The following is a 26766-nucleotide window of genomic DNA, read 5'->3' as shown; positions in this document are numbered from 1 at the left end:
GTTTCCTGCTGGTCTTCAGCCAATATCACGCACATGTGTATGTTGTCTAAAGCAACAGGGGTCTGACCTTGAATTTCTGTTTTCTCTACGAAGACTTCAAATAGACTTCAGAAAGTTTTGTGCAATAGAAGGGTTCATTACTCCTAATTGAAACTTGACAAGGTGCGAGATAATCAGGGAGGAATCGAAGTTGTTTTGAATTAATGAGAAAAAGCAGTAAACCCTAAGCAGAGTTTGTGGGGTTTTTTTGGTTTGGTTTTTTTCCTCCACAGAGACAAGGTATAGAATCATAGAATAGTTAGGGTTGGAAAGGACCTTAAGATCATCCAGTTCCAACCCCCCTGCCATAGGCAGGGACACCTCTCACTAAACCATCCCACCCAAGGCTTCATCCAACCTGGCCTTGAACACTGCCAGGGATGGCTCTTTGAATATGCTCTGCCTTGTAGGTTTTGCTGCTCTTAATTACTTTTCTTTAATAGCAAGGACTGTTGAAGTGTATTGTTGAAGAAATGAAGGAGTGGTGGGGTTTTTTTGCTCTTCTTGCAACCATTTTTACATGCATATGGCCATCACAAACTGCAAAGCCCAGTACATATGTATACCTCTGTTATTTAACATGATAGGATACTTTTGTCTTAAATCCACTGAAAGAACGAGGCTAGAGCCAATTGTTGATGTTTATACTAGAGTGAGTAGTACTTAGAGGCCTTTTAAAAGTGTGCAGTCATATAGTAGTACTGGTATAGCAAATGCTTCTGGTAAAAACCTGTTCCTGCTTCAATTAGAGACATTTTAATTGTTTTCAAACTAATACAAACCAATTCAATGTTAGCAGAATATGATTGTAGTTTGGTCTTGGACATTAGCTACATATATGTGCAAAAATAAATTCAGAGGAATTGAACTTAAGCATCAACAAACATTTCACAAAAGCAGGAACAGTCCTAGAACGCACAATCCTGCTCGTTCTTACCTTTAATTTCCCTTCTCACTTCCCTTCCTGTTCTTTTACTTAGGTGATTTGTCTTCTGTTTCAGGAACTTTCAGTTTTGTTGTTACTTTTCTTTCCTAAGATGATCCTAAGGAAGTGGTATTTGTCATTTCAAGATATCAGCCTTAAAAATCGGTGCATGCAAGCTTTCTCTGCTTCCTGTGCATCTGACATTTTGAACAACCAAGCTTGCTTGCTATCCTGTATCATTTTCTAAACCAAACTTTAAAGAATAAAATTATATTTTGTACAACAGACATTCTCCTAGTGCTGTGTATATATCAAATCAGACATTTTTCAGCATATCTTATTTATCAGTAACAAATGTTTGCACAAGAGAAACACTGAAGAAAAAAGTCTTTTGGGGAAGGAAGCAGGTATGTGTTCGCTGTTGATGTTTCCTGCCTTTAATGGGATTGTTAAAGACCAGCTGAAGCTAAATATATGATTGGTTGTAAATCAGTCATTAAGTAATGGTAATTAAGAATGAATAATTGCAAACCAAAGATTTGTAACTAGGAGGAATGGAAAGACACACAGACAGAATGTCAGGAAAAACATCCTTAGAATGACATCTGCCAAACCATGGAGCAGCCTTCCCAGGAAAAAGGTGGGATGCCCTTCACTGGGATTGTTTATATCCTGACTGTACAGATTGCCAGGAATTTACTGTACGGAATGGTCTTGCAGTGACCCTGAGGAAATGGACTGAATGACCTAATAGGTTTTTTCTTTCCATTTTTAAGCATTAGGATTTGATGCCATAATGACTAATCCCTTTACGGAGAGGAAAGCAGTAAACCTGGCCAATTATTCTCCTGCTATAAATGGTGACAAGAAGGCTGGAAAACCTCCCAGATAAAAACAGCAATTGTGTTGTCTTAGAGGCCATGAAATGCGAGTGGGTGTCAAACTCTGTTGCAACACATAATGGAAATGAGCTTTTCTCAGACATATCATGCAGCACTGCATTGTGACAGCTTATCAACGAGTGAAGGAAGCTACAAATAGCATAAAAGGAGGTAATAGTAATTAGAGCAATGGCAAACAGCTCACTGCTTAGTAATGCTGGTAAAGACATGACCAGAACTTGCCCTAGAGAGCTCTGCATTTAGAGCCCCCTATACCACCGCTGTGATTTCCTGTTGTGGTAACAGCACGTTAACGAACATGTGATTTACTGGGTTACTAGGAGCTTGACTGGAGGTGCTTGCAAGTAGCTTCACATTTGTTTTACTGCTACCAATATGAATAAGTAAGCTGACAGGAGAAACAATTTACATTTTGAAGTCAAGTTCAACAACTTTTAGAAGTGTAAATATAATTTCATGTTCCAAATTGGGGTAGTTTCTCAAAGAGTAAGGGTGGAGTTCAATGTGAGTTTATGGGGATGGAGAGAACCAGTTTTTATCTGGTTCTGTCATTTGTCAAAACTCAGCTTACAGAGGGAAATGAGCATAATGATATGTTGCTTGTTTGCACAGTCAAGAGCTTGGTGTCCTCACTCCACAGAATTACCCAGAAACTGGCTCAGCTTTTTTTTTTTAATAGAGATTTTGTAAGGTTTAGTGAACAATTGTATATCCTGGGAGCACCTCCATTGAGGGTTTCTATAGCAATTTTTATTGTTGTCCTGGTAAATGGAATGAGAGAAAAGTGGACAGACCTGTTAAACATTCGCTACACCAGACCTGACCAGTGACTGCACGATTACTACAGCCAGTTCTAAGATGACAGTGATAGACACATCCTAAAAACATTGCACTGGATTTTTATGAGCAGACCTTCTGTTTATGAGCTGCTTGGCTGATCACCTGTGATTTCTTTTGAAACTTCGGGTGTTTTGTCTTTCTTATGTGAAGCAAGTTAATTCCAGGCTCATTTAAGGCTGCCAGCTATGTAGGCCAAGTTATTTTTGGATTTTGGTTTTGATTTTTTTCCTCTCGCTCCCCTGCTGCAGTGTTTCTCTTTGTAAGAAGAAGACTTGCCACAGTGTATGGAGCCAAATGTTCCCTTCTTAGTCCCTTGAGTTGCCTAGTTTTTAAAGATGGTTATTGAACATCCCAGCCTATTTCAGTGAAGCAGCAATATTCAAAAACTGAACAAAACACATTGACTGAAAATTAGCCAGCCCGGGATCTGGGCTTATTGCCCTGTTCTCCTCCTGCTAGTGGACTGTGGAGCTTCAGTGTATAATGTTTGCATTGGTGTTTCTTAACAGCATTTGTCACTCTCTTCAAAGGGCACGTAGCAACTTCAGTGCTGTCAAAGTCCACTGAGCACTGATTCCTCACTGTTTCCTGGACACATTTTCACATGTTATTCTAATTTAAGTCATCTTTATATATGCACAAAAATAGCTTTGAAGGGCTGTTTTTAGAAGCTGTTATTTCAGAAGCTGAAGTTCAGGGTGCTGTCCATGATGACTGCATAGTGTATGCCACCGTCTAAGAGGCTTGTTTCTCTTCCCCTGCACCCCCCATGGCTCCTGTTCTTTTTAGAAATGAAAGACAGAATTATGCTAGTTTTCCTTTTGGAAGCTCTGCCTTAATCGGGAACAGCTGCACTGTGAGAAGCTCAGACTGCTTCCATTGTGTTCTGTTATTTATTCTGAAGCCTGATGAAGATGTTAAACCCCAAAGCAAACAAACAAAACTCCAAACTGAAATGAAACAATGAAACAACTAAAACACCATAGTAACTGCAGCAAACAAACTTTTTCAGATCCAAATGTGCAAGAAAAGAAGAGGTTAATAGAGTTCTGACACTCTACAAAAACCAAGCTTTTGGTATCCTAAGTGGAGCTAATATTTCTTTCTTCAAGTGTTCCCAGTCCTTACTGATCCAGGAGATTTTTCACATGACTAGGCATTGTATAATTCAAAATACATTAAATATGTAAGAAACTATGGGCCTTTTTACTGACAAATGTGACTTTGTATAGGGTAGGATGTTGAAAGTATGTTATGCTTATCAAGTATGTTTTGTGTCTAGGTATATTCTTTTATAACAGACATCCAGTAAGACAGGTGGATGTTGTTGGGATAGTGGTTCAAAGGAAAGAGCGAGATGCCTTCTATAGTTATGGAGGTAAGAAAAGTTTCTTTCTTCTTGCACTTATCAGCCTTCTAATCTTAGTTACCGTTAGAACTTAAAAGTTGCCTTATTTGATCATTGTTCTTGAAACAATTGTGCTCTTATCCTAATATAATACGTATTTGCAGCTCGGATTATTTAGCAAACTTGGGAGCTACTATTTGTTTCTACTTCGAAAGTAGAGAAACAGTTAAAACACAGTTACTGATTCGTTCAGGGTCATCTAGCACATCTTAATTTTAGTTATTGCTTTGCCACTGGACTTACAATTTTTTTCTGTCACACACACATACATATATGTTATATACACCTGCATACACACATATATGCAGTTTCTTTTGTAAGATATAAATGGATTTAACAGTGCCTGCAAATGAGAAGTCACTTCTTCCTTTTCCAAACCTTTCTGACTTTTTGTATGTTTTGTTCTATCTTAGAGCCAGCTTTTAATAGCAGTTAGGTGCTTGTTTGTATTTAGATGTGTGAAGAGTCTTAAATCTAACTTGAGCATCATAGTAGCAGTCCTTACCAACACCAGCTGGAAGTTGTCTCCTCCCTATTGCTTTTCCTAACAGGCTGTTCTTTTAACGTGGAAACATCTGATTGTCATTTTGTTCAGCTGTCTTTTTCATCTGGAGAAAAAGCAGAGTGATGTGGCAAGTTTCAAAAGCAGGGAAGGGAGAGGTCATCTCACAGTAGGAAGGGGGAGCCAAATGCATAGATCCTATTGAAGCGCTTGAAGGACTCGTGCCCAATGTCTTCCTCTGCCGTGGGTTTCCACCTGATGGAGGCAAGTCATGGAGGCCCTCTTCTCCTCCGGTTGCCTTATTTATGAAATTGAGTCGGCAGCAGTTCCCTGACTCAGGAGCATTGTGAAGATACAGCTGACAATTGGGTCCCTGCTCCCACAACACCTGCAGTTGCATCATACTGCTGCAGAGTAGCATTATCTCCTAATGCATATAGTGTACCCCACACTGGGTGCAGCTGCTTAGTGTTGGCTCTGTGCTCTATAGAAATGTCCCTGCAAGTTTCTTAAAGTGGATATTTTCTAGTTTAGGTCTAACTTCTGAATGTTTGTTATTACCCTGCCATTATGCTAAATCTGTTGACAGTAAATATTTTGAAGCACAAGTTTCTCGGGCACTTAAGTAGCACAGGCTAAACAAGCTCCTAAGTTAAAAGGTGGGGATATAATGAAGTGTTGAAATATTAATTGAATGTCAGCTATTATTCTTTCATTGCACTAGTATGCAAATGCAGTTATTGCTTCATGAGAACAGAGGAAGGCTGAATCAAAATGACCAAGGTAAAAACAATTCTATGGGCCAGGGTTTCCCACACTGCTCTCGGCATTAGCTCAGATGTAAACCTGTTGGAAGTATTTGATTGTGGCAGAAAATGGAGGAATAGAAATAAAAAGAACCTGCAGAGTCATGGAATTAAGGCCTTAGCGTTAGATCAGCCAACCTCTAAGTACAGCTCTCAGGAGAGCTTGGCTTCCTCCTGTCCTTCCACATCCAACTCCAGTCTTTGCTCCAGCAGTTCCTGGTTTGAGCTTTCAGGCTGCCGTCCGCAGCCTGCCCTCCCTCACAGGCGGGCTGACTCTGCACCCGTAAAATTGTAACTTCTTAAGAGAGTTTCCTGCTTGTAACTTCTTGCTTCTCTGGGTACGAGAGCCCCTGGTTGGTGAGTCATGGAGCTGATGTTTCGTCAGTTGAACAGCCACACACTGCTCAGTACTTGCTCGCTTCCCATCTGCTTAAAAGTGACTTACAAAGCAATTCCCCCTTTGTAACTTTTCTCTGATGGAGAACTGAAATGTCTTTCTGTCACTGCCACTATCTCCCGCCCTCATTTCCTATCTGTCTACTTCAGAATATACACCACTTAAGAGAATCTTACATCTTTCATCGATTGGAAGATTTAAGAGTCTATGATTGATCTTAAATCAATCCCAAAGAATCTTTCTGTGTCCTGAAAACTGTACAGCCTGAACTGGTGACAAAGTAACAATTGTGTAAGAGAGTAAATTGGCTCTGTCTAGGCTTAAATTAGCAAACAAACAAACCCAACCATGTGTAAAACCTGATTTTGACACGTTGATGGGATTGATTGTTGCTATTGTCATGATCAGTTAGGAGAAAGATACCCAGTTGAAGTGTAACTTTGAACAAGCTCATATTTTATCTCATGCACCTTTCTGACCTTTGACTTGTTTTTTTTCCCTTTCCTTTTTACCAAAACAAAACATCCCATGTGGTTTTCCGTGTTCTCCAGAACTGTTTTGAAAGGCCGAATGCACTTGCCTTAAAAACAAACTAAAAACATCTCACCGGGATCTCGTTAGGCTTACGCAGGCCCTAAAGGAATCATACACTTTTTGTCATGAAGAAATAAAAAGGAACACAGTTATCTCATTTAAGAGGTAGCTTTGAGATTGGTACCCCTTGGATCATTTATGTAAGAGCTAAAAAAACCCAAACAGCCCCAAGAAACCAACCCACATTAAAACAAAAAAGAAGTTTAAACCCACAGAGATGAGGAAGGGCGGCACAGGGAGCACAGGAAGTTTTCAAAAGCCTGTAGACCCTTTGAGTGCATTTAAAATAGATTATCATTCTCCTGTCTAATTAGAATACAATTGCAAGAGTTCTCATTCATCTGTGCTTGAGGAGTAATTCGTCTTTTTGCTCAAAGCTTTTATTTGTGAACTAGGAAAACTTTGCTTCAGAGTTTTCCTCTGCTACCAGATTTCCTGTGTGGTCAAGAACGGGTCAGACTCTCCAGGGCTCAGCTGTTTTCAGCTGTTACATTGATGAGGAGGAGTCCAGCCTCCTAATCCTTCAGTCTGGTTTGTTTCTAAGCTCTTTTTAGGAAGCCTATCTGTCGCAGTTGGTGCAACAGCCATTTGCAAGCTGGAATATCTAGAAGCTGAAGTAATAGCAAAATGTCATCTGCCGTGTTTCTTAGTGGCATGGTATGTGGGGGCTCTGTCTCCTACCAAAATAGTTGTGTTTTGTCTATACTGAGGAGGAAATCCTACCAGCTAGATCATTATCTGTACTGTGGTACAAAATTAAAGCTGCAGACACAGCGTCTCAAAAGGAGGATAGCAATGAGCTGAGTGTACTTTTGTGATGGAATTTGGAATTGCCTGCATTTTATAAATGCTCTGTGTTTGTTACTAAGAATATGCAGCTAAACTACTGGGAAACAGGAAAGCAAGGTGGTGATTAGAAATTGGATCACCCAAATAGGGAGATTGTTTCAAACCATGTGAGACAATGCAAAGGCATTATGCTTTTTTTTGATGCTGTGGTTCCTAAAGGAAATGACTGCAGGTACCAATAGGTATCTTCCTGGTAAACATTGCTGTAAACTTTTGTAGTCATGGATCTGATTTAAGGAGCAGAAAAAAATTGCAAATTCTAATTTGTGAAGAGTGGAAGCTCTGTCTTGAAGATGGTTCCATTCAAGCATCAAGGTGCTTGGAGCATTAGCTGGACGTGAGATGTGATCCTTGCTCTAGTTTGACAAACGTTTAGTGCCTTTTTAGTTAAGAATGTAGATTGGACATGCCATCTATATACAGTCTCTTGATCTGTAGAGCTGTTGATTCTTCTGTTAGTTTTTTCATTTTCTTTGGCTTTTGTCTTTCTCTACTGTCCTTGACAATGCACTGCCTGGGGCAGAAATCCTCAAATTTACTTTGATTGGGTGCTAGCAAAACAGGAAAAGCTAGATAGCTCCTGTACTCTGGAGAAGGTGTTAAGCTGTTTTGGAAATGGAAGTGTCTTGCATGCCACCAGTATATATACTTTAAGTTGGGAATTCTTGGCCTAGAGCAGAACCACAAGCATGTGCTGTCTCCTGTCCTTCCTGGCTGGAGGAGCTGCCTTTCTGCTCTCTGGAACATCTTGTATAGGAATGGCTAGCAGACCTTGTGCACATTGTTAGCATGGAAACCAATGTAGCTGGAGGTAGCAGCCCTCCTAATCTACTCACATGACTGTACCCCCCAGTGCTGAATTGCTGTTTTCTCACTGTTACAGTAATCTTTCTGTAGTTTGTGTCTGATTCCCTGTTTTAATTTGTCTGGCTTCAGCTTTCAACACTGATTCTTCTTCTGACCCTTGTCAATGAGATTAAAACCCTTTAGTACCTTTAGTACCCAATATAGTACTGAAGCCTTGTATTTTAAATGAGTACTTGGTCATTGTTTGAGACTATAGCTGTAACTCTGCACACTATGCGCATAAGCATGTACCTGGTCATGAGCTACTTTTGTGACTGAAATGACTGTTGAGACTACTTCAGAGGTGTTAAGCAGGGATTGAGCACCTGCTTTCTCCTTCAGACTGGTTAGAATGAAATACCCTTTGTAGTCATCTCACTACATATCTATGTCTCGCCTCCCAGAACATCACTACCTTTCTTATTCTGTCATTCTTGCAATTTTATTTTGTATTTACAGTGGATGATAGTACTGGAGTTATAAATTGTGTCTGCTGGAAAAGTCCCATGGTAGCAGAAGCATCTTCATCAGGTAATTTGAGAAATCCAGGATTCCTTTTTTGACTGTACATTTTTGCTTATGTCTCTCTTATGTAATTTTCTAAATGATTTAACTTGCAGAAGAGCAAATTCAATGCTTTTCTTAATTTAAACTATCACTTCCCTCAGCCTAGTCCATTTTGGGAGTCTTCATATTACTCTTTATGTTGTGTCCAATGGTGATGCCAATGAAAGCACTACACTATGACCTGGCAAGCCTTTTCCTTATCTGAGTAATACAGTATTTCAGTTTTATGTTGTGACATTGTTCAGAGAATCCTTATGGTTCTTTTTGTGACTTCATCTAGTAAGGAACTAGGCTGGAAAACTGCCACATGCCATAGCTTCTGTTTCCAAAGGCAATCTATTGACCAGCAACCTGATACACTTTCACCACTCTTGCGATACAGTGGTTTCAGCATTCATCTTCTTTGTTTGCATTCATATTATTCTGCTCATGCGTATACTGCCCTTGACGAACTTGAAAGTAGCGTGAAACACAGTGGGAGGATGCCAGCAGTCTTTTATGATTTGGGAAAGTTCTAAATGTGCAGAAATGTGCATTGGAAATTAATCTATTATTGCATTCAATAACAGAAGAGGTCTCTAGTGTCTGGTTTTCTCTTTGATTTTTCTCCCACCATTTCTCATAGGTCAAAGTATGGAATGTGCTCCTTTTTTTGACCTTAAAAGTCGTGTGGTAGATTGACAACCCTGATACAGAGCTGATGAAATCCTACTGAAATAAATGTTACGAGTGTCATGTGGTGGTGTTAGGGTTATCTACACATAGAATGAGGAGAAAGAACATCAAGAAAAACTTGATGTTAAAGTTGAAACTCTTGTCTGTGGAACAAGCCCAGTTTTTATAGACAGATAATTCTTACTTCTGTTTAACAACGATATGACAATTGATAGAAACAATCCCAGCTGCAACTGGAATCTAGAAGTCAGTTCTCACTTTTAGAGAGGTGATGATGTGGCACAGCTTCCAAAAAAAATAATGGGGATCCACAATCAAATCTGTTTTTTATGAGGAACTAAATACTGCTTGAAATACAATGAGGACTGAGAAAGCTTCTTTCAACTTTGTGTTCTTATTTTACCTGTACATCAGCAGTGCTTGAATGGACACTGTGTTATTAGTGGAAATCAATTAATTTGTACCTTGCTAAAGAAAACAGCTCCTGGGGGGAGAGGAAACTTCTTTCCAGCCCTTTGTAATTGTGATCGGGGATACTTGGATCATGAATCAGGTTTTACATTATGAAGAATTTACTCTCCTGCAAAGGTGTGTTATGTAAATGTGAAGTTCTGTCAAGTTTCTTTCATCTCAGTGTAGACTTCAAATTGCATCACATGAATACTTTGGCCACGCCTCAGATGACTCATTTTTTTATGTAAGAAGTTCAGCTGACCTTTCTTTTCACCTCTCATCCGTCTTAGCATGACAAAATCAAAAATGACAGAACCCATTTCAATTAATGTTTCAACTTTGCAACCCACCAACAGCATTTTCAGTAGTAAATCAGTATCTCCTCCTCATCCCTTTTACACTTTCCCTGGGTGATCTATGAAATAAATATAATAGTGTAAACTGACTTCATCACCCAGATGTTTTGCTACGCAGGACATATGGGGCCTGGGACCTTAACCCTTCTTTAATAATGTGAGTCCTGGGATATTCAGGTGAATGCAAAAGGACAGTCCTCTTGGCCTTAATGCCCCATTTCCTCTCCCTCACTTCTTGCAGGTCGTCCAAGCACACCCAGCAGTCTTACTGTGCTTGAACAGATAAAGAAGCTCCAAGAAATGGTGAGCCAGAAAACTAAGCTGGAGATCGGGGATGTTGTCAGGGTCAGAGGTCATATCCGAACCTACAGGCAACAAAGAGAAATTCGGGCTTCATGTTTTTGTGAGTGTTGTGGACCTGTGACATGTGTTTCTTTGTCTGAATAGTTGTCTGAATCTGTGAGATGATCTAAGCTGTATGTAATTCACTGGATCATTTCGACTTTATTTTTTGGCACCTCATTTTTCTAAAGAAATTTACATCTGTATGTCTTTATTTCAATTTTAACAGTGGAAGGTTAGAAGGCACACTACTAAATCTGTAGGATTAGATTTCCTATAAATGAGGCCTTCCTGGAAAATGCCTCATTTATAAAATAACTGTAAAATATTACTAGCATGCATACAAGAATATTACGCAGATACTGTGATTTGGTATCTGTGACAGTGACTTGCTCTTCAGTTTTCTTTGTGTTGAGGTAGAACAGCCAAAGCCCACGGGAAGGGAGTTGGTGACGTTTTATGTCGCACTTCATCAGGAGCATTAGCTGCTTTGGAGAAACAGTTGCTGGTATAATCCATTCTGTGGGCAGACAGCAGTGTATGGGCACATTGTACCACTTGAAGCCAAGGTTCTTCCAAAATCTGGTTCTGCAGAATGATTGAAAGCGAAGCCTCATCTTCAGGCACTAGGGCACATACCTGTGTGCAGGTTCTGCCGCTGTATCCGACAGCTCTTTAGACAGCAGGGTTCTGAAGTCCACTCATTGCACCCTACGAGCTCCGACTCGCATAACCTCTTCTCTGTGATTGTGCTGTTGTGTAAGAGTCAGTTTTCCCCAGTGAAATCTTTGAGACAATATAAAAATGATTCCTTGGGGGGAAGCCCATCTTTTATAAAAAACCTGTGTAGCTTAGCAAAAAGATCTAGATTTTTTTGGCTCTAATTAAAACCTGAGAGGGAATTCAGCCTCCTTTCCAGACAGAAGATTTATGAATATATAACCCATTCAAGGGCTGGTAATAACATCATTGTTTCAGTAAAGGAGAGACATGCAGTTCAAATAGCCTCTAAATTCCTTTCACTTTGGCCCAAAAAAGGCTCCTTACTATGTGTTAACTTTGTGTAATGGATAAAGACTTTTGAAAGGTAAAATAGAGGTCATAAAGTCTGGTTAAATAAGTTGTCAGACAAAAGCATGATCTGCAATGCATCACAACAGGCCACTTACCTCCTTGTAAACTGTAAATGCAGGAGTGGCCTTTGTGGTTTTGTTTTTATAAAAGCAGAAGTGAACAAAATTTGCCAATTTAATGCTGGCATGGGAAGCTCTGTTGTGTTGCCTCAGGTGTTCTTGCTTATAAGATTGGCATGGCAGTCCTGGCCAACTATGTGCGTTCTTTTTACTGCTCCAGATAAAGTGGATGATCCTGTGTGTAATGTTCAGATTTCAAGGATGCTGGAACTCCCCTGTCTCTATAGAGAAGTTTATGATAAACCTTTCCAAGGCCCTGAGGAGGGACAGAGGTAAATGCAGTATCCAGACTGGTCTTGGGGCAAAGTATGGGTTTTATTATTGTTTATTTCTAATTGTAATAACTGTGGAGAAAGATAGAACAGGGCCCAACTGTGATTTAGTCTCTGCATACATGTAAAGTAGCAGCCTGCTTTTCTCCCAAATAATTGATAAACCACACAGATGAGATCACAGAATACTGGGTTGAAAGGGACCTCAAGGATCATCTGGTCCAACTTTTCTATGCACAGATACCTGTGTATAATCTGAGAAAAGAAATATAACTCTGAACCGAAGTGAGTATTCAGAAGGGGGTAAAATACTATGTACAGATCTCTTGCTTCTAGTAAAAAAGCTGGGGTATTGAGCAAGATTTGGAGGCAAAGTCAACAGATTAGATGGAGGAGCATCTTTGCCTGATTTTATGTGTAAGGGTAAGGGGCTATTCCACTGAAATGCTCTCAGCTTCTACTGCCCTTGTCATCATCAAGTCACAGGCATAACCTCAGTGAACTGATTCAAATACCCACCCATTCCTGTATTCATTTTAAGGCTAGCTGGATATTTACTGGAAGGTCTGATGCATGTAGTGTGTTTTCACAGACTGCAGATCTTAAAAGCACAACACTGTTACAGCAAATGATTTAAGAGGGACAGTTCAATGCTTATTGCATATAAAAATGGTCTGGTTTAATTAAAGGTTTAAATTAAGATTCTTTAAGGACACTAAAATAGCTGTAGATCTTTGCAAACCAGTCTAGCAGGCTAACTTTAGGTAACTAAACAAATGCTAAGTGTTATTTCTTGCCTTTTGACATGTTCTGTGTATCCTTGTAGTGGCCTGGAGGGTCAGACATTCTCAATCAATGTGCTGCATGAGAAAGTGAAAGGCTTTCTATTAGAAAACAAAATTCAGACCTTTTACCAGCAGGAGTTGGAAACAATTGATACGTTGGTGTCGCTGGTTGTTGTGCATCTGCCTGGTCCGGACTGTCAGGCGGTAAGTGAATGTAACTGTTTCAAGCGTTTAGTGGGGGGAAAAAATACCATGTACTTTTTGAATGCGTAAACAACCAGATAAGAGGCTGATGGCTTGGGAGGGTTCAAAAGCCACAAGTGCTTTAGCTTTATGCATGAATTGTTTACAGAGCTTGAGGAAACCTGGTCACTTGAGACATATAAAACTGGACTGAAGAAAGCAATGTGAGAAAATCCTGTTGTTAAGTGTAATCTTGTATTAGGCCTAAGTAACCTTAGTCTGCAACAGGCACTGACTTACCTAGATCTGTAAATAGTGGCAGTATGAGAAAAGAAGATCCCTTTAAGGTGCTTGAGCTGTTTGGGACAGATGTTTGAGATCCTGAGTTTGATCAGGAAAAGGAAGACAGTCTTTTTCATTTGAAGCTCAATATATTAACAGAGATGTAGCTTTCAAAAGGAGATTAAAATGAGTGGATGAACAGTGCTTCCTGCTACGTGTTTCTTTTGTTAGAAATCCCTAATTGTGAAAGGCCATGATTGAAAGGATCAGAAGGTGGAATTTAGCTGAAATCGGTTTCCATGCAGTTGCGTGAAACCAAACTGTTAAGAAACTTTCCAGTGAGATAGTACATTCTTGATCTACTGCAGAATTGGAACTAGAACAACAAACATTTTGTCAAATGGCTTCATATTACTCTCTGTTATTTGGATAAATTACAGACCAGATTCTTAACTGGTGTGAAGTGGTAAATTTCAGCAAAAGTAACAGTTATGGCTTTTACCATGTTACCAATGGCAACTGAAACTCAAGCTTGTGTTGTGATATGCTTGTTTATACTTAGGTTTCTCTAGAGAAATAAATCCATGGCAGTCATTTTCACTGCCTGATTTTCATATGCACTGTAAAAGTTAAGTGCTGTGTTATATTAACATCTGATGTCTGTTTAATTCTTAAAAAAAAGGCAAAACCCCAAAACAACAAACCCAAAACCAAACCAAACAAACAAAACAAAAAAACATTCCCTTGTAGATGAGGTCATAGCTGCTTACTGATCACTGTTTTAGCTGTTTCTTTTATTGAAGGTGATTTTGTTCTTTGCTTTAAAGTGAGCATAGACTATAACAGGAGCAGCTCTCATTTTTGAGAGAAAAGTTTTATACTAGAATATCCAACATGGGACAGGGTATGTTTTCTAAACTAGCTGGAATCGTATTAAAAGTTCCCAAATGCTTTACATTAAAGAAAGTAGTGGTCCTTGTAACTAATAATGGAAACTTCCACCTTCTGAAATTTCAGCGTTTATAGAAAGATCAAGATGAATAACTTGCAAAGCCATTTAAAGTAGGAACTGGTGCAGAACAAACAAAAAGGCACAAAAACCCCACCACCATCCACCTGGAAAAGCTCAAACCAACAAAACCAATGTAGCATCAGTGTTGTTAGCAGCCATAAAGAGCTATCATAATAATGAATAGTTACTCCTGACCATGATGCAAAGGTGTGAGTATGTGTCCCAGGAATTTGGGCACACAGATGCTTATTTAGAAATTGCAGTTCTCCCTATTGCCCTTTGGTATTAATCCCTTGCAAAGAGGCTTATATATCTTTGCCTAAGAAAGAACCTGCAGTTGTCAAGTGACCTGAATGCCTTAAGAGAAGCACCAAGTAATGGTCTAGAAATGCATTTCATTGATCTTTTGCCCTGTCTCTTGACGGGGTCACTTCTCATAATTGGCGAAGGGTCAAGTACCCAGTTTGATCCACAAAAATAAGTGTAATAGATCTGGTTTCTCTAACTCTTTTTCTCTTTTCCCCTCTGTAGTCTTCTGTTTTGTATTGCCCTCAGACCAAAAGGATAAAGGGTTCTGCGTGAAATGATGTTATTTTCTGTCTATTTGGCTAGGTAATAGCCAAATAGAGTGGACCAAACAATTAGACCACATGTTAATAATGCACTTGCTCACTTCTTGCATTTTTCCTTTATGTGAAAGTATAAGTTATTTGGATGTATAACTTCATCTTTTTTAACCGCACAACAGTTGCTGTTAAACTCTTTTCTTGCCTCTGTCTTCCTCACCCTGTGACCCTAGGAGATGTGGTGCACCTGCTTCATCTCTTTCCCAGCCTTTTAAGTACCTGCACAGTGTTCATCATAGTGGGAGGGTATCTCCCCATGGATTATTTTCTTCAGGTAGATGGTGAGCTGCTATGGAGCCACTGGCAGTGGCATGGAGCAGGGGCTGAAGATAGGAGGTAGCTGGTATAGCTTGAGGTAGGCAGCATGTCTGTTCCTTTTCAGCATTACTGTACCCTGAGGCCTGTCTACATCCCATCCATGTCTTACATCCTACTAGTTCCAGTCCTAATGGCTCTCCAGCAGTGCAGTCTTCTGGCTCTCTCCAGAATAAATTTCCCTCTAGCAGATGCACATAGCAGAACTCAAATCATGTCCTCTGCTCAGACATATACTAGAGAGTATTTAATTTTATAGCCTACAGAGGATGGGTAGGAGAATTGGAAGGCTCGGTGTTTTTAAAGCCAATAGAGATTTATTTCTCATAACAAGTGCCCCCTTAAAACAAATGACTTTTGAGACTGGAGGGTTTGGTGCCACAAGGAAATCTAAAAGCAAGAAACAGAAGAAGCAAGCTTGTGCTTAGAGAACCTAAGGGTGTACTTGCTGGATTTAGGCAATCATGTTTGGCAAATAGACAAGCCTTTGGTTCCTTTTCCTGAAGAAAACTACCTGTGAACTTGGTCCATCCAGTTTCTCAACTGGATTAAAAATGACTTGCAACTAGCCAGCCCTGATTAACCATTTTTGTGTACTTCTTGCATGCATAAGCTATAGTGTGTGCTATTTTAGTATTGCCATTCCAGTTTGTGTATGTCACTAGCTTGGACATGTAACTTGGGTTGTGACTTTCAGGCTCTACTGTTTGTACTACTTGTGATTTGAGTATTATCTTGGGGTCAGCAGTGACAAGTATACTTGTTAAAGCAGGGAGTTTTATGATGCTGTTTGTACTTACTGTATATACCCTGTACATTGTATTATAGGTTTAATATAGTGCATTATACATTCTTAATGCTATGTGCTAGTCTTCCTGCCTCTTGAGGAAGCTTCACTGCTACTTTAAATATGTATATTGCAGAGCTTATTATAGGACTGCAGGACTGACATGTCCAGAGTCACTATTACTAAAATTATCACCTGTCTATGGTAAGGATTAAACATTGCATGAGAAACTGCAAAGGGCAATTCCATGAGTAGAATCACGTGTGTGGTTGTACCAGGAAACTTTAACACCATCGGGGTGTGTTGTGATTTGTAATAAGCCACAGGTTACATACTTCCAGCATTTTGAACAAACTGACTAATTCCTGTACCGCTTCATTCTTTGACCTATTATTGATTGTACAGAGTTTGTCTCATTTTAAAGATCTGAGAATAACTGGTTGCACAGTACCAGCACACTAAGCTGTGTGAAACTCTTCAGATGTAGTATGTTGGCTAAAATACCAATTCTGGGGACGTGGATTCTTCTGCTGGCTTTGCTACACAGTCCTTGGGTGGTCTTGGGAGTGGGAGTAGTGATGGTAAAACTGTTATTTAATAGCTGCTTCCCTTTCTGTAAGGGGGGAGGAAAATGCTTTGCAAAAGCAATGAGTGATTTTGGGGAAAATAAGACACGCCAAGGTGAGGGGCAATTTGCAAAGTGAAACGTGAACATTGTGACAGTTAAATTCAAAATCCATATTCAAATCTTGCTGGTGCTTTGGACGAGCAGTTAAAGTACTAAACATCTGCATTTCTCAGCTGAAAAGCTTTGTAAAAGTAAAGTGATGGCTAATAAGTTGTGATTCAGAAGGAACTACACTAACAGCTACAATACATCCTAGTAACTGTGATAAATGCTTGCATTTCAAATCTGAAATAAAAGCAGGATTTCATAGCCTAGATTTCTTCTCTCTTTGTATAGCCCCATGTTCAGTCTCCTGCAGATTTCTGCTCAGTAGATTAAATCAGAAGCTCAGGTGTACATTGGCTCTGAGAGGTTCCAAGTCCAGAGGAAGTGATGGCCTGGTTTGGCTTAACAGGAAGTGATAAGGTATTGGGAAGAAGTACTATTGCCTTACAAATTTGCAGGATGAGATGCTGGAGATATTTTGAGTGGACCAAAAGAACAGAATAAGTAATTTTGGCTTGTATTCACATAAAAACTCCTCAATTGTTGCTCTAATTGCAGGGAAAGAAAGGAGGAAGCATCTTCTAGAGCACACCAGGAAAAAAAATGCAAACTTTTGGTGTCATTTCAAGATAATGTTGAAGTCCCTGAAGAGGGCAGGAGCCCTCATTTGTTTTTCAGGAACAGTCCTTCTGCAATGGAACTCTTTCGCTTGGACTCTGCAGGACGTATGAGAGAGTGCTGATACGTAGCAGCTGCTTACTTATTTTCTCGCCCCCAAACCTGCTTCTTTGCCTTTGCTTCTTTGGCAGTGCCTTGACTTGCATTCTTAGTGATTCTGTTTCAGTATCCATCCAGGCTGAGCTGTGTGTCAGTTCACACAGAGTCTGGTTTTAATTATCTCCCTTTTCTGACGGGCTCTCAGTGTTAAGCCAAACTGAATAATTATCGTGCTGCTTTGGAGATATTTTTATCTGGTTTTTTTTCTTTCCCCAAATGTTTGCTTTCACATTAAAAATTGATCAGAGTCTTGAGGTGGTTGCTTTGCTAGCAGTTTCTCAGATTCTTGAGGATTTATTACTGCATTTGAGAGGCAAAGTCCCTTCATTTTACATATGGTGAAGACAATGTGCTTTTCCATGAGAAAATATTCACTCCTAACCCTTCCTGCTACATTTTATATTTGTTTCTTCAGTTTCTCAGAAGAGGCATTGTAAAGAGAAATATGATAGTGGTATTAAGGCTATGACTGGAATGGTGTCCAGATGTACGGTCAAGTTTGTAATTGGAAGCAGTGACTGTTGTTATCCAGACTGATATAACTGTGGTGGACAGGGGCACAGATCCACATTTGGGCACTGAAGTCCTTCAGTCTGGAAGAGGAGAAAACTGAACTGAGAATAATGGTCATTGTTCTGTGCTAATTATCTTGAACTATTATGCAATGATTTTTGACTCTCTGAGAGGAAAAAGCTGTTGTGGGACGCAGAGTGAGGTGTGACTATGGCCTGTCGAAATATTGAGGTCTGGCTTGGAGGGAGGGGATGGAGAAACTCATTATACACGCTAACACTTATATCCCTATTGGATCTTTGAACTATTCCCAGTTAGACACATCAGCTTCCAGGCTTAGAAGCAGTTGGAGTTTCTTTTGAGACTTGAAAATTGATTGAATGAATGTTTTGTGGAAAGATATTCTTCTATTGCTAACGTGGTGTCTGTTTCATGTATTTGTGTGAATTCATTCTAGTGCATAGGTGGTTGCCTGTTTCACTCCCAAGGCTTCTGTGAGTGAAGCAGGATATGTGAAGTCCTTTTTTCAGAATAGGGTGGAAGCACTTACAGTGAACGCTGAAGAAATAGCTTGGCAAATCATGCTTTGGTTGCTCTGGTGTGGTTCTAGTTATCACATGTTGGTTTGTGGGAAGCAGTTTAGCTCTCTTCTCAAAGGAAACCACAGGGAGCACAGTGTGCTCCCAACAGATGAGCAACCAACAACTCAGGAATGAAGTACTCTGCGTAGATAAATGGGAAGTTGCAGGGCGTAGTAGGACAGATAAGATATGGAGAAGAGTAAGTTGTGGTCTTCCTCTTGTCTACCCATACTTTCTCTTCTCCACAACTGATTCTTCTTGTCCTCGCACTTCCCTAGCTGTCATTCCACTGTCTTGGCTCTGTTCTGTTTCCAAGCAAACCCTGCTTCTCCATATTTTTTTTCTCCTCCCCTTCCTTCCTACTCTATTAGGAGTGTCCCAAGTGCAGAACCCTTTATTCTAAATGGCATCCTCAGTTACGGACTTCCAGGCCCACCTCCTTTCACAAGAGTCTTGTTCCCTGCCTGCCCTCAAAACTGAACCCTTTGTTCACTCATTTTGTATACCTGTCTTAATGTCTTATGTGCTCTTTATCCTTTCATTTCATCAGGCTGTGGAGGCTCTCTTGAGAGCATGACCAGAATGTGTGTAAAATTTTGGAAACACAGGGGACAAGAAACAAATACTGCTCTTGCCGGTTTCCTCCTTTTCCTTGGATGCTTCCTCAGTTTCAAATCAAGAGATGGGCATCCAGTCCCTAACATTTGGATTCTTCCCAAATATCACCTTACAAAGCACTGATTTTTCTGTCTTCCTACCCTTATTACCAGGAAAACTCTGAATATGATCAAACCTTGATTAGCTAAACAATCAAACGCTGTGTGAGCATCACAAACCTGTTCCAAAAGAGAGTTCTCAGTACACAATCAGCTGCTAAATATGAAGAGATTTGGGAGATAGCAATTCCTTAAGAATAGCAAAATCTTCTGCTATTTGTTTGTTTTTAAAGCTCAAGGATGTTGGTTGGTTTATGCATAACAGATATGATTTGTGACTTTCAAAATAAAAGCCCTAAAAGTGTAATAAAATCACCTGAAGTTGTCTTGCTTTTGAAAGCATATGGAGCTTTTGCTGGTAACTTTAGTTGAGCTGAGCTTTCTCACCATCTGCTTCATTCCTTTTTTCCCATCCAGGTGAAGTCAAAAAGTAACTGCAGTTCCAAAAAGATTCACAGTGTTTTCAAGCAAGCAATAAGGATGCTACAAGAAAAAGGGGTGGTTTTCCAGAAACCCGGTAGCTCCAAGGACTTATACCATGTAAGAAACTAAGCTGTGGTTGCAAAGAAGTTCAGGGCTATAACTTTCACAGAAAGTAGAAACGTTTCAAAAATGGTAGAAATGTTTCAGAAAAAGAAGCTGGGCATCCAAGTGCTATCTCTTTACTAGAAGTCTTACCTGCAGCTTCTTTCACAGTTGCTTTTATCTCTGTATCATAGAATGGTTTGGATTGGAAAGGACCTTGAGATCGTCTTGTCCCAACCCCCTGCCATGGGCAGGGACACCTCTTACTAGAACAGGTTGCTCAAGGTGCTATGCAGCCTGGCCTTGAACACTGCCAGAGATGGAGCATTCACCACTTCCTTGGGCAACCTGTTCCAGTGCCTCACCACCCTCACAGTAAAGAACTTCTTCCTTACATCCAACCTGAACTTCCCCTGTTTTAGTTTGAACCCATTCCCCCTTGTCCTATTTCTACAGTTCCTGATGAAGTTGCTCTTCAGCATCTTTGTAGGCCCCCTTAAGACACTGGAAGGCTGCTATGAGGTCTCCACGCAGCCTTCTCTTCTCCAGGCTGAACAGCCCCAACTTTCTCAGCCTATCTTCATACAGGAGGTGCCCAGACCCCTGATCAACCTTGTGGCTTCCTCTGGACTTGCTCCAGCCATTCCATATCCCTTCCTATATTGGAGCCACCAGAAATGCACAACAGACTCCTAAGTGAGGTCTCACGAGAGCAGAGGGGCAGGATCACATCCTTTGACCTGCTGATCGCACTCCTTTAGATACAGCCAAGCACCCACCCAGGTTTCTGGGCTACAAGCGCACACTGAGGCTGGCTCATGCTCAGTTTCTCATCGACCAACACCCCTAAGTCATCCTCCACACAGCTGCTCTGAATCTCTTCTCTGCCCAACCTGTAGCTGTGCCTGGGATTGCCCTGACCCAGGTGTAGGCCCTTGCATTTCACTTTGTTGAACTTCATGAGGCTGGCATTGGCCCAGAGGCACTCACCTGCTGAGTGGTTCTTTTTGTAACTCAGCACCAGACTTAAGCACTGATGCTATTCTAACTGCAGTCTGTGTTCAATGGTTGCAAAACTGCTGATGCAGCTTGAGCACACTGAAGCCTGAGACCTGGGATAGTTCTCTTGATTGAAGTGGGGTGACACTTGGTGTTCTACTGAGTTGGTTACCCACCCTCATTTGGATTCTGTTATATCACATTCTTTGCCTAACTCATAGGTGCTGCTAATGGTACTAAAAATAACTAAAGAGTTATCATTCATTATTAATCTCAGAGGCAGTATATAATGCAGACTGTAGTTAAAACAGTGTTAGTTTAGAATACATCATGGCATTGGATTGCTTTTCAACAGCTGTGCCATCTACTGTGAAACAGACTGCTATAAATTGTCAGTTTCTTCTGTTTTCTCCAGGTGACTGACCATGATAAGGAGCTACTTAAAGTGACCCTTGATGTGATTAAAGAAGACTGTCGAAAACCTAGGCGTAAGTAACAGTGTAATCAGGGCTCTTATGAGCTGTTGCTGATATATTGATGACAATGTCTCCTTCTGCTGCTGGATTAGATATGCTTCTTGTCCTTACCCTTGAACTTGGAGCTAAGGTGTTGGTGTAGCTAATCACTACGGCTGAAAGCAGGAGTGCAAGAGCAGCTTCCTGTGAGCATGGAGAAAGAAGGAGCAGGTGTGTCCAGCAGAAAGCAGACCTCTCATATCTGAAACAATTAGCCATTATCTTAGATCTGTATCTTTAGAGAATACTTAGATTTTGGGCGGAACCAAACATAACACAGTTAGGTCAGCACCCAGCAGCTGTCGCTTTGCACTTCAGATAAGTAGCAAATCTTGCTAGTTCAGTTTCTACAGGGGTGTTGACACAAAAGTGACTGCACAGAAAGGTAAAATCCCCACCTCCATTAAGTCAACAATAAAACTTAAGTCATTAGGATATTTGCTGTAGATGTTAAGCTCAGGTAGATCTCAGGTGGTTGTTCTTTGCAGGTAGGAATTTCAGTCTAACAAAATCCACTTCTTTTCAGTTAATGTACCTCATGTTGCTTCTGAATTATCGCTGTCCCTCAAGTCTACTGTGTCATATTGCCATAGCCATAGCTTGTGCTTAACTTGAGTGTCTGCTAATTACACTGGTATATTGCTACAGAGTTTCAGTTCATTGGACAGAATGTGTCAGCAGGGATCACTTGCTGCTGGAGTGCAGCTATTTGTGGGGAAGAAGGCTCCTTAGTACAGGATAAATGACTGACTAGAACATCAGGCATATAATCTTAAATTGCTCTTATAATATCACAACCATAATAGTGCTTGTAGGACCTGGCGTATGGTTGTTATCCTGAAAGAAAATAGGCAAAGTGAAGTAGTATTATTTCTGAAGTTTCAACTGGCTATTTCAAGTAGTGGGGTAATTGCAGACAGGGTTCTGAGGTGGAGGTAGAAGTTCTGTATCTTTGAGAGGTGGAGGGAGTAGATGTTACTGGGCATGCAGATGAAGATGGGCTTCTTTGCTTGAGGCTGTTCCTGTACCAGTTACCATATCACATTGTTTTATTGCCTTTTATCCAATTAACAAATACAAACATAATCTCTGTAAGACTCAAGTCCTTCTCCTGCCCATTTTATGCACCAGCTGGTTCTCATGGGAACCCATTTTTTTTGCCACTATAAAGGCCAGAACCTGTATATAGTTGACACAGGGCACTGAGTGGCTGCCTGGTGTTTAACTCCCCTCTTACGTATTGTCACACTGGTGAAGTACTGAGAGGTTGGGAAGATCTTTCTCCTGGTTGGGAAGAGTCAACAGCAGACAGAAACTTGTAGATCAGTCCCAGAAAATACTTTAAAGAGTCCCGAGTCCTCAAAGCCATATTTTCCATACTAAGCAGGTTAAAAATAGCAGCTGCTTTACAGAGCCTCTTGTTCTGCTTGAAGCTTTCCACCTCCTTAGTTTCCTCTTGTAAAGAGGACAATTTCCAGGTCAGTGTCTCTTTGCTAGTTTTCAGAAAAACCTTTTCAATGCACGGGTAATAGGAGATTCTGAGGAGGAAAGCCAAGAGGTTTCAATCCAAACCAACAGGGTACTGCGGATATTTTACTGTCGCTGAATGATGCAAGAGCACACAGCTCAATGTGACTGTCGGCCCCCCTCTGCTGGTGGATTGGCAGTCTTGGCCTTGAAGAGTGAGCAGGCGCATGGTGAGAATGTAAGAACATGGTAATACCTAAAGGGCTTTTGCTTATTTGTTGCAAGAAATTGCTACCCATTTTCCTTCAAATATAGTATTAATCTTCCATGACAAAAAGACTGATTTCGGATGAACCAAGCTCTTCTTTCCAGTGGGTTACTTCTCTGCCAGTTTTCAAGGCAATGCCTCACCCCATTGCTTTAGTTGTGACACGTCTCAGGCCCAGCCCAGTTGTCTGGAACTACTTTAGAAATTAAGAAAATCCCCAGCATGCCTAGTCAAGAGCTCCACAAACCCTGACCTGTAATATACCTACTTGACAAGCCTAGTCCTTGGCTCCAATTGTAATTCCACACTCCGATCTTAAGTGCCCTCATGCAAGGCCACTTTGAGTCCACCTAGAGGCCTAAGATAGCCAGAAAAGGATGATAGCACATTTTGACTCCAGCCTGAACTGCAAAATGGAAGACTTAGTCCAGATTTGGGTGGGTGCATTTGATTTTTTTTTTTTGGGGAGAGGGGATATTTTTTTTTTGTTTGGTTTTGGGTGGGTTTTTTTTTTTTGTTGTGTTTTTTTTTTTGTTTTTTTTTTTGTTTTTTTTTTTTTAGTTTTGCTCTTGTTTTAGGCTTAGCTGAGGCCAATAGTAATGAAGGGGAAAAAAAAACCCAGGACCACTTCAAGTTAAATTTACTATATCAGAATGGATCCCATGTGAGATGTCCACAGTGGCAAATAGTACTTGTTCTGTGACTCTGTTCTCTCTGGTACTGGCAATTATTCACAACCTGACTTACCTCAGCTGGTGGACAGAAGCTGGAGTTCAGTATGTCAATGAAAGAGGGACAGCATCACTCTACTGCAAGGAGTGTATTCCCTCAAAGTTGGATCATAGACTGGGAGTGTTTCTGGTTTACTTAATGATAGTACATACCTGCAGCTACCCCAAAAGGCTATATTCTGCCAGCATGTAGGAGGAAAGTATGTATTGTACTGTTGGGTAACACTTGAGTCACTCTTCTAATTCATTGAGACTTCAGGTAAGTTAGATCAGGGATGGGCACTTTAAACCTTCTTATGACAAACCTGTGACTAATGCAAGATGCAGCTACCTACTTTGTTTGCAACAATAGTCACTATGTCCAGGTAGAGGCATTGTTCTGTTCCTTGCACTTAGCCATCCTAGGGTGGTGGATGCATTTTTGGCTTCCAGCCACTATGGTGTTTTATCATGCTGGATTACTGACTCCTAAAGAAGTATCTTTGCTGGATTCAGAGTCTAATAGGAATTAAGCTGAACTGTTTATTTGCCAGTACTCAGCATTGCCTCCTACCTACCCATGACTTTTCTCTGTAGCTTCTAAGGCAGTTCTGTGGCTCAGCTGATTCTAGAGTAGAGAGTGGCAAAAATATAAACAAAGGCAGCAAGAACAAGTTACAGGGACCCCCCTGTAACTTCTCAAACTTAACTTACATCATGTGAGCTGAGGAGGAGGAAAGTTGTTTTTTTTCTGATCCATCTCATTTATGCTCCTTTCCATTGTTAGCCATGGGGGAGAAAGAAATCTGTTGCAAGTTCAGCTATTGGGGAGACTGGGTTTACAGGGTGTGTTGGATGAAATGTTGGCTGGGACAGCTGAGCTTCAAGTGATGGCTCCACCAGGCCCACAGTAGCTGCATCAAGTACTGAAGTAGCCATTAAGGACTTTTGTCTCTGGTTTGTCCTCTAGGAAAGGGGATTCTTCTGCATTTCTGATCTCTTGTATATTTTCATGGTTAGTTCCTCTTAAAAGAACATAAAATTTGATACTTCTGTGAATTTCTACTTCTGTTATTGTCTGAGTAGTCTGAAGTGTGGGGATGGGATTGCATTGCTAGATGAATGAAAGTTGCATTGTAGCAGATTTTCCACAAGATGCCAGCATTGGGCAGGCAGTTAAGGGTCCTGGCCATGGAACTTCTAGCTGGCTTCGAGCTTGAGTATGAGCAAAAGGGGTTTAACTTGGTTTCTTCTGCACTTGCAGAACCTGTATGGCTTGCATAAGTGCTCAGTGGAGGTACCCTGAAGTTATTAACCTCATCATCAGATTGTACTAAATGAGCCCTGTATGTTAGAGTTTGCAAGACTGATGATACTTTGCCCTTATTGTTAGTGTTACAGCCCTGATACTTCCCGGAAAAGTCAGGAGGAACAGTCAAGAATTGAAGAGCTGTAAGCATAGACTGGGCCTCTTCCTTCTGAATACACACATCTCTGCTTTAGTACCTAGGGCATTCTTCCTCTTTGACAGCTGTGGCTTTTTCATGACTAATCTGGATTATAATAGTTAAAAGTTTGAAGCCTTTCCTCCATGTCTGACTGCATTTGACTTCTTTCTTCTGCAGATGCTGAAAAAGGCTGCCATTTCCTTCATATCTTAAATTGTGTTTGTCAGAGCTACAACCCCTCTCTGACTGAAGTGGTGATGCACCGTGTCTTGGAACTGCTGGAGAGAAACAGTGATGTTGTCAGCACTATGGAAGGATATTATATGACATTTTAAAGAGAGAAGATAAGACACATTCGTTGTGGTCCATTCCAGATAAAGGAGGGAGGAAGGAGAGATTGAGTGACTCTGAAAAGCTGCTATTACCTGATATGATCTAGATAGAGGGAGGAAAAAAAAGCATTCTGATTCTCCAAATACTGGTTTTGTCTAGCTCCAGAGAAGCTGTTAAAATACTTGTGTTAATATTCTTGCTGACTTCCTCACTATTCCTAGTGAAAGTTGTATCAGCCTGATTCTCGACATCCTAATACAGCAGGGCAGCTGGAAAAGAAACTATTTCCTTGCAGTAAGATGTGACATGGTTGTCCTCACATTTACAACCCTAAAGAAAAGGCATTGCACCAGAGTGCTGTTTACAGCAGTGGGCATGTCAGGACTCATTTTTTCTGGCTAAAAAGACTGATCTTGTGATCTTTCCATATGGTAATAGCTATGGATCTTTCTTTTTATATATACTTTATAATACTAGAGAAAAGACATATAAGCAAACAACCAAAAGATTTGCCTGGTCTTCCTGGCAGCATTGGTGTAGCCATGTCTGTAAATATGTATTCCTGAATATGCACAACTTTTGCACTACTGAAGCACAGTCCTGGCCTTTCTCTGAAAAGTTATATTTAGGAATGGAGTCCTGCATCCCTTCCCCACGCTGCAGCCTTGCCCACTGCTTGTCGAGCATGTCTGGATTCCCCTGGCTACCATGTGCACTACTGATGCATGTTGCTGTGGATTCTGTTCAGACCAGAATTCTCAAAATCAGCCTCTATTTTGCTGCTTATTTTTAAATTGCTTCCTACATCACAAATGGCAAATCATAAATCAAATGCTTTGGAAAGGAAAACATGAAAGCCAGCAAGACCCGCTGTAATCTCCATGCTCCCCATTATCTTTTGTGTCTTATATTCCTGTCACTTTCGGGGAAAAATACTATTCATCTCTGTCCTTGCGGGGGAACGGAAGACATTGATGAAATAACACTAGCCTAAAGAAGGTTGCCATGCAAGATGTTTGATCTCTGTTACGTGCCACAGTTCAAAGCCCAGGACTGTTCAGTCTGTTTAATATTTTCATCAATGACCTGGATGAGGGAACTGAGTGCACCCTCAGCAAGTTTGCTGATGACACAAAACTGGGAGGAGTGGCTGACACACCAGAGGACTGTGCTGCCATTCAGCGAGACCTGGACAGGCTGGAGAGTTGGGCGGGGAGAAACTGGATGAAATTTAACAAGGGCAAGTGTAGAGTCTTGCATCTGGGGAAGAACAACCCCATGTACC

General features: G+C 40.7%; 1 protein-coding gene across 5 annotated transcripts in view; it reads left to right on the top strand.

The window, feature by feature from the left end:
* The window catches only part of STN1 (STN1 subunit of CST complex), a 43663-nt gene extending 17126 nt beyond the window's left edge, over nucleotides 1-26537 (top strand). For 3 of the 5 annotated variants that reach the window (XM_065672188.1, XM_065672187.1, XM_065672186.1), the window contains exons 3-10: nucleotides 3989-4084; nucleotides 8568-8639; nucleotides 10401-10562; nucleotides 11855-11966; nucleotides 12793-12955; nucleotides 19634-19756; nucleotides 21156-21228; nucleotides 25326-26537. In XM_065672188.1, the coding sequence (XP_065528260.1) occupies nucleotides 3989-4084; nucleotides 8568-8639; nucleotides 10401-10562; nucleotides 11855-11966; nucleotides 12793-12955; nucleotides 19634-19756; nucleotides 21156-21228; nucleotides 25326-25483 (959 nt within the window). In that variant the 3' untranslated portion in view covers nucleotides 25484-26537. Of the gene's footprint in view, nucleotides 1-1764; nucleotides 2017-3988; nucleotides 4085-8567; nucleotides 8640-10400; nucleotides 10563-11854; nucleotides 11967-12792; nucleotides 12956-19633; nucleotides 19757-21155; nucleotides 21229-25325 lie in introns of those variants that run through there. The other 2 variants (XM_065672191.1, XM_065672189.1) reach the window with 2 other exon arrangements.
* The last annotated feature ends 229 nt before the right edge of the window (nucleotides 26538-26766 follow it).

This window comes from Lathamus discolor, chromosome 3 (assembly GCF_037157495.1).
Source record: "Lathamus discolor isolate bLatDis1 chromosome 3, bLatDis1.hap1, whole genome shotgun sequence".
Lineage (NCBI taxonomy): Eukaryota > Metazoa > Chordata > Aves > Psittaciformes > Psittacidae > Lathamus > Lathamus discolor.
The sequence above is the reverse complement of the archived record's forward strand: the minus strand, read 5'-3'. Positions and strand labels throughout refer to the sequence as shown.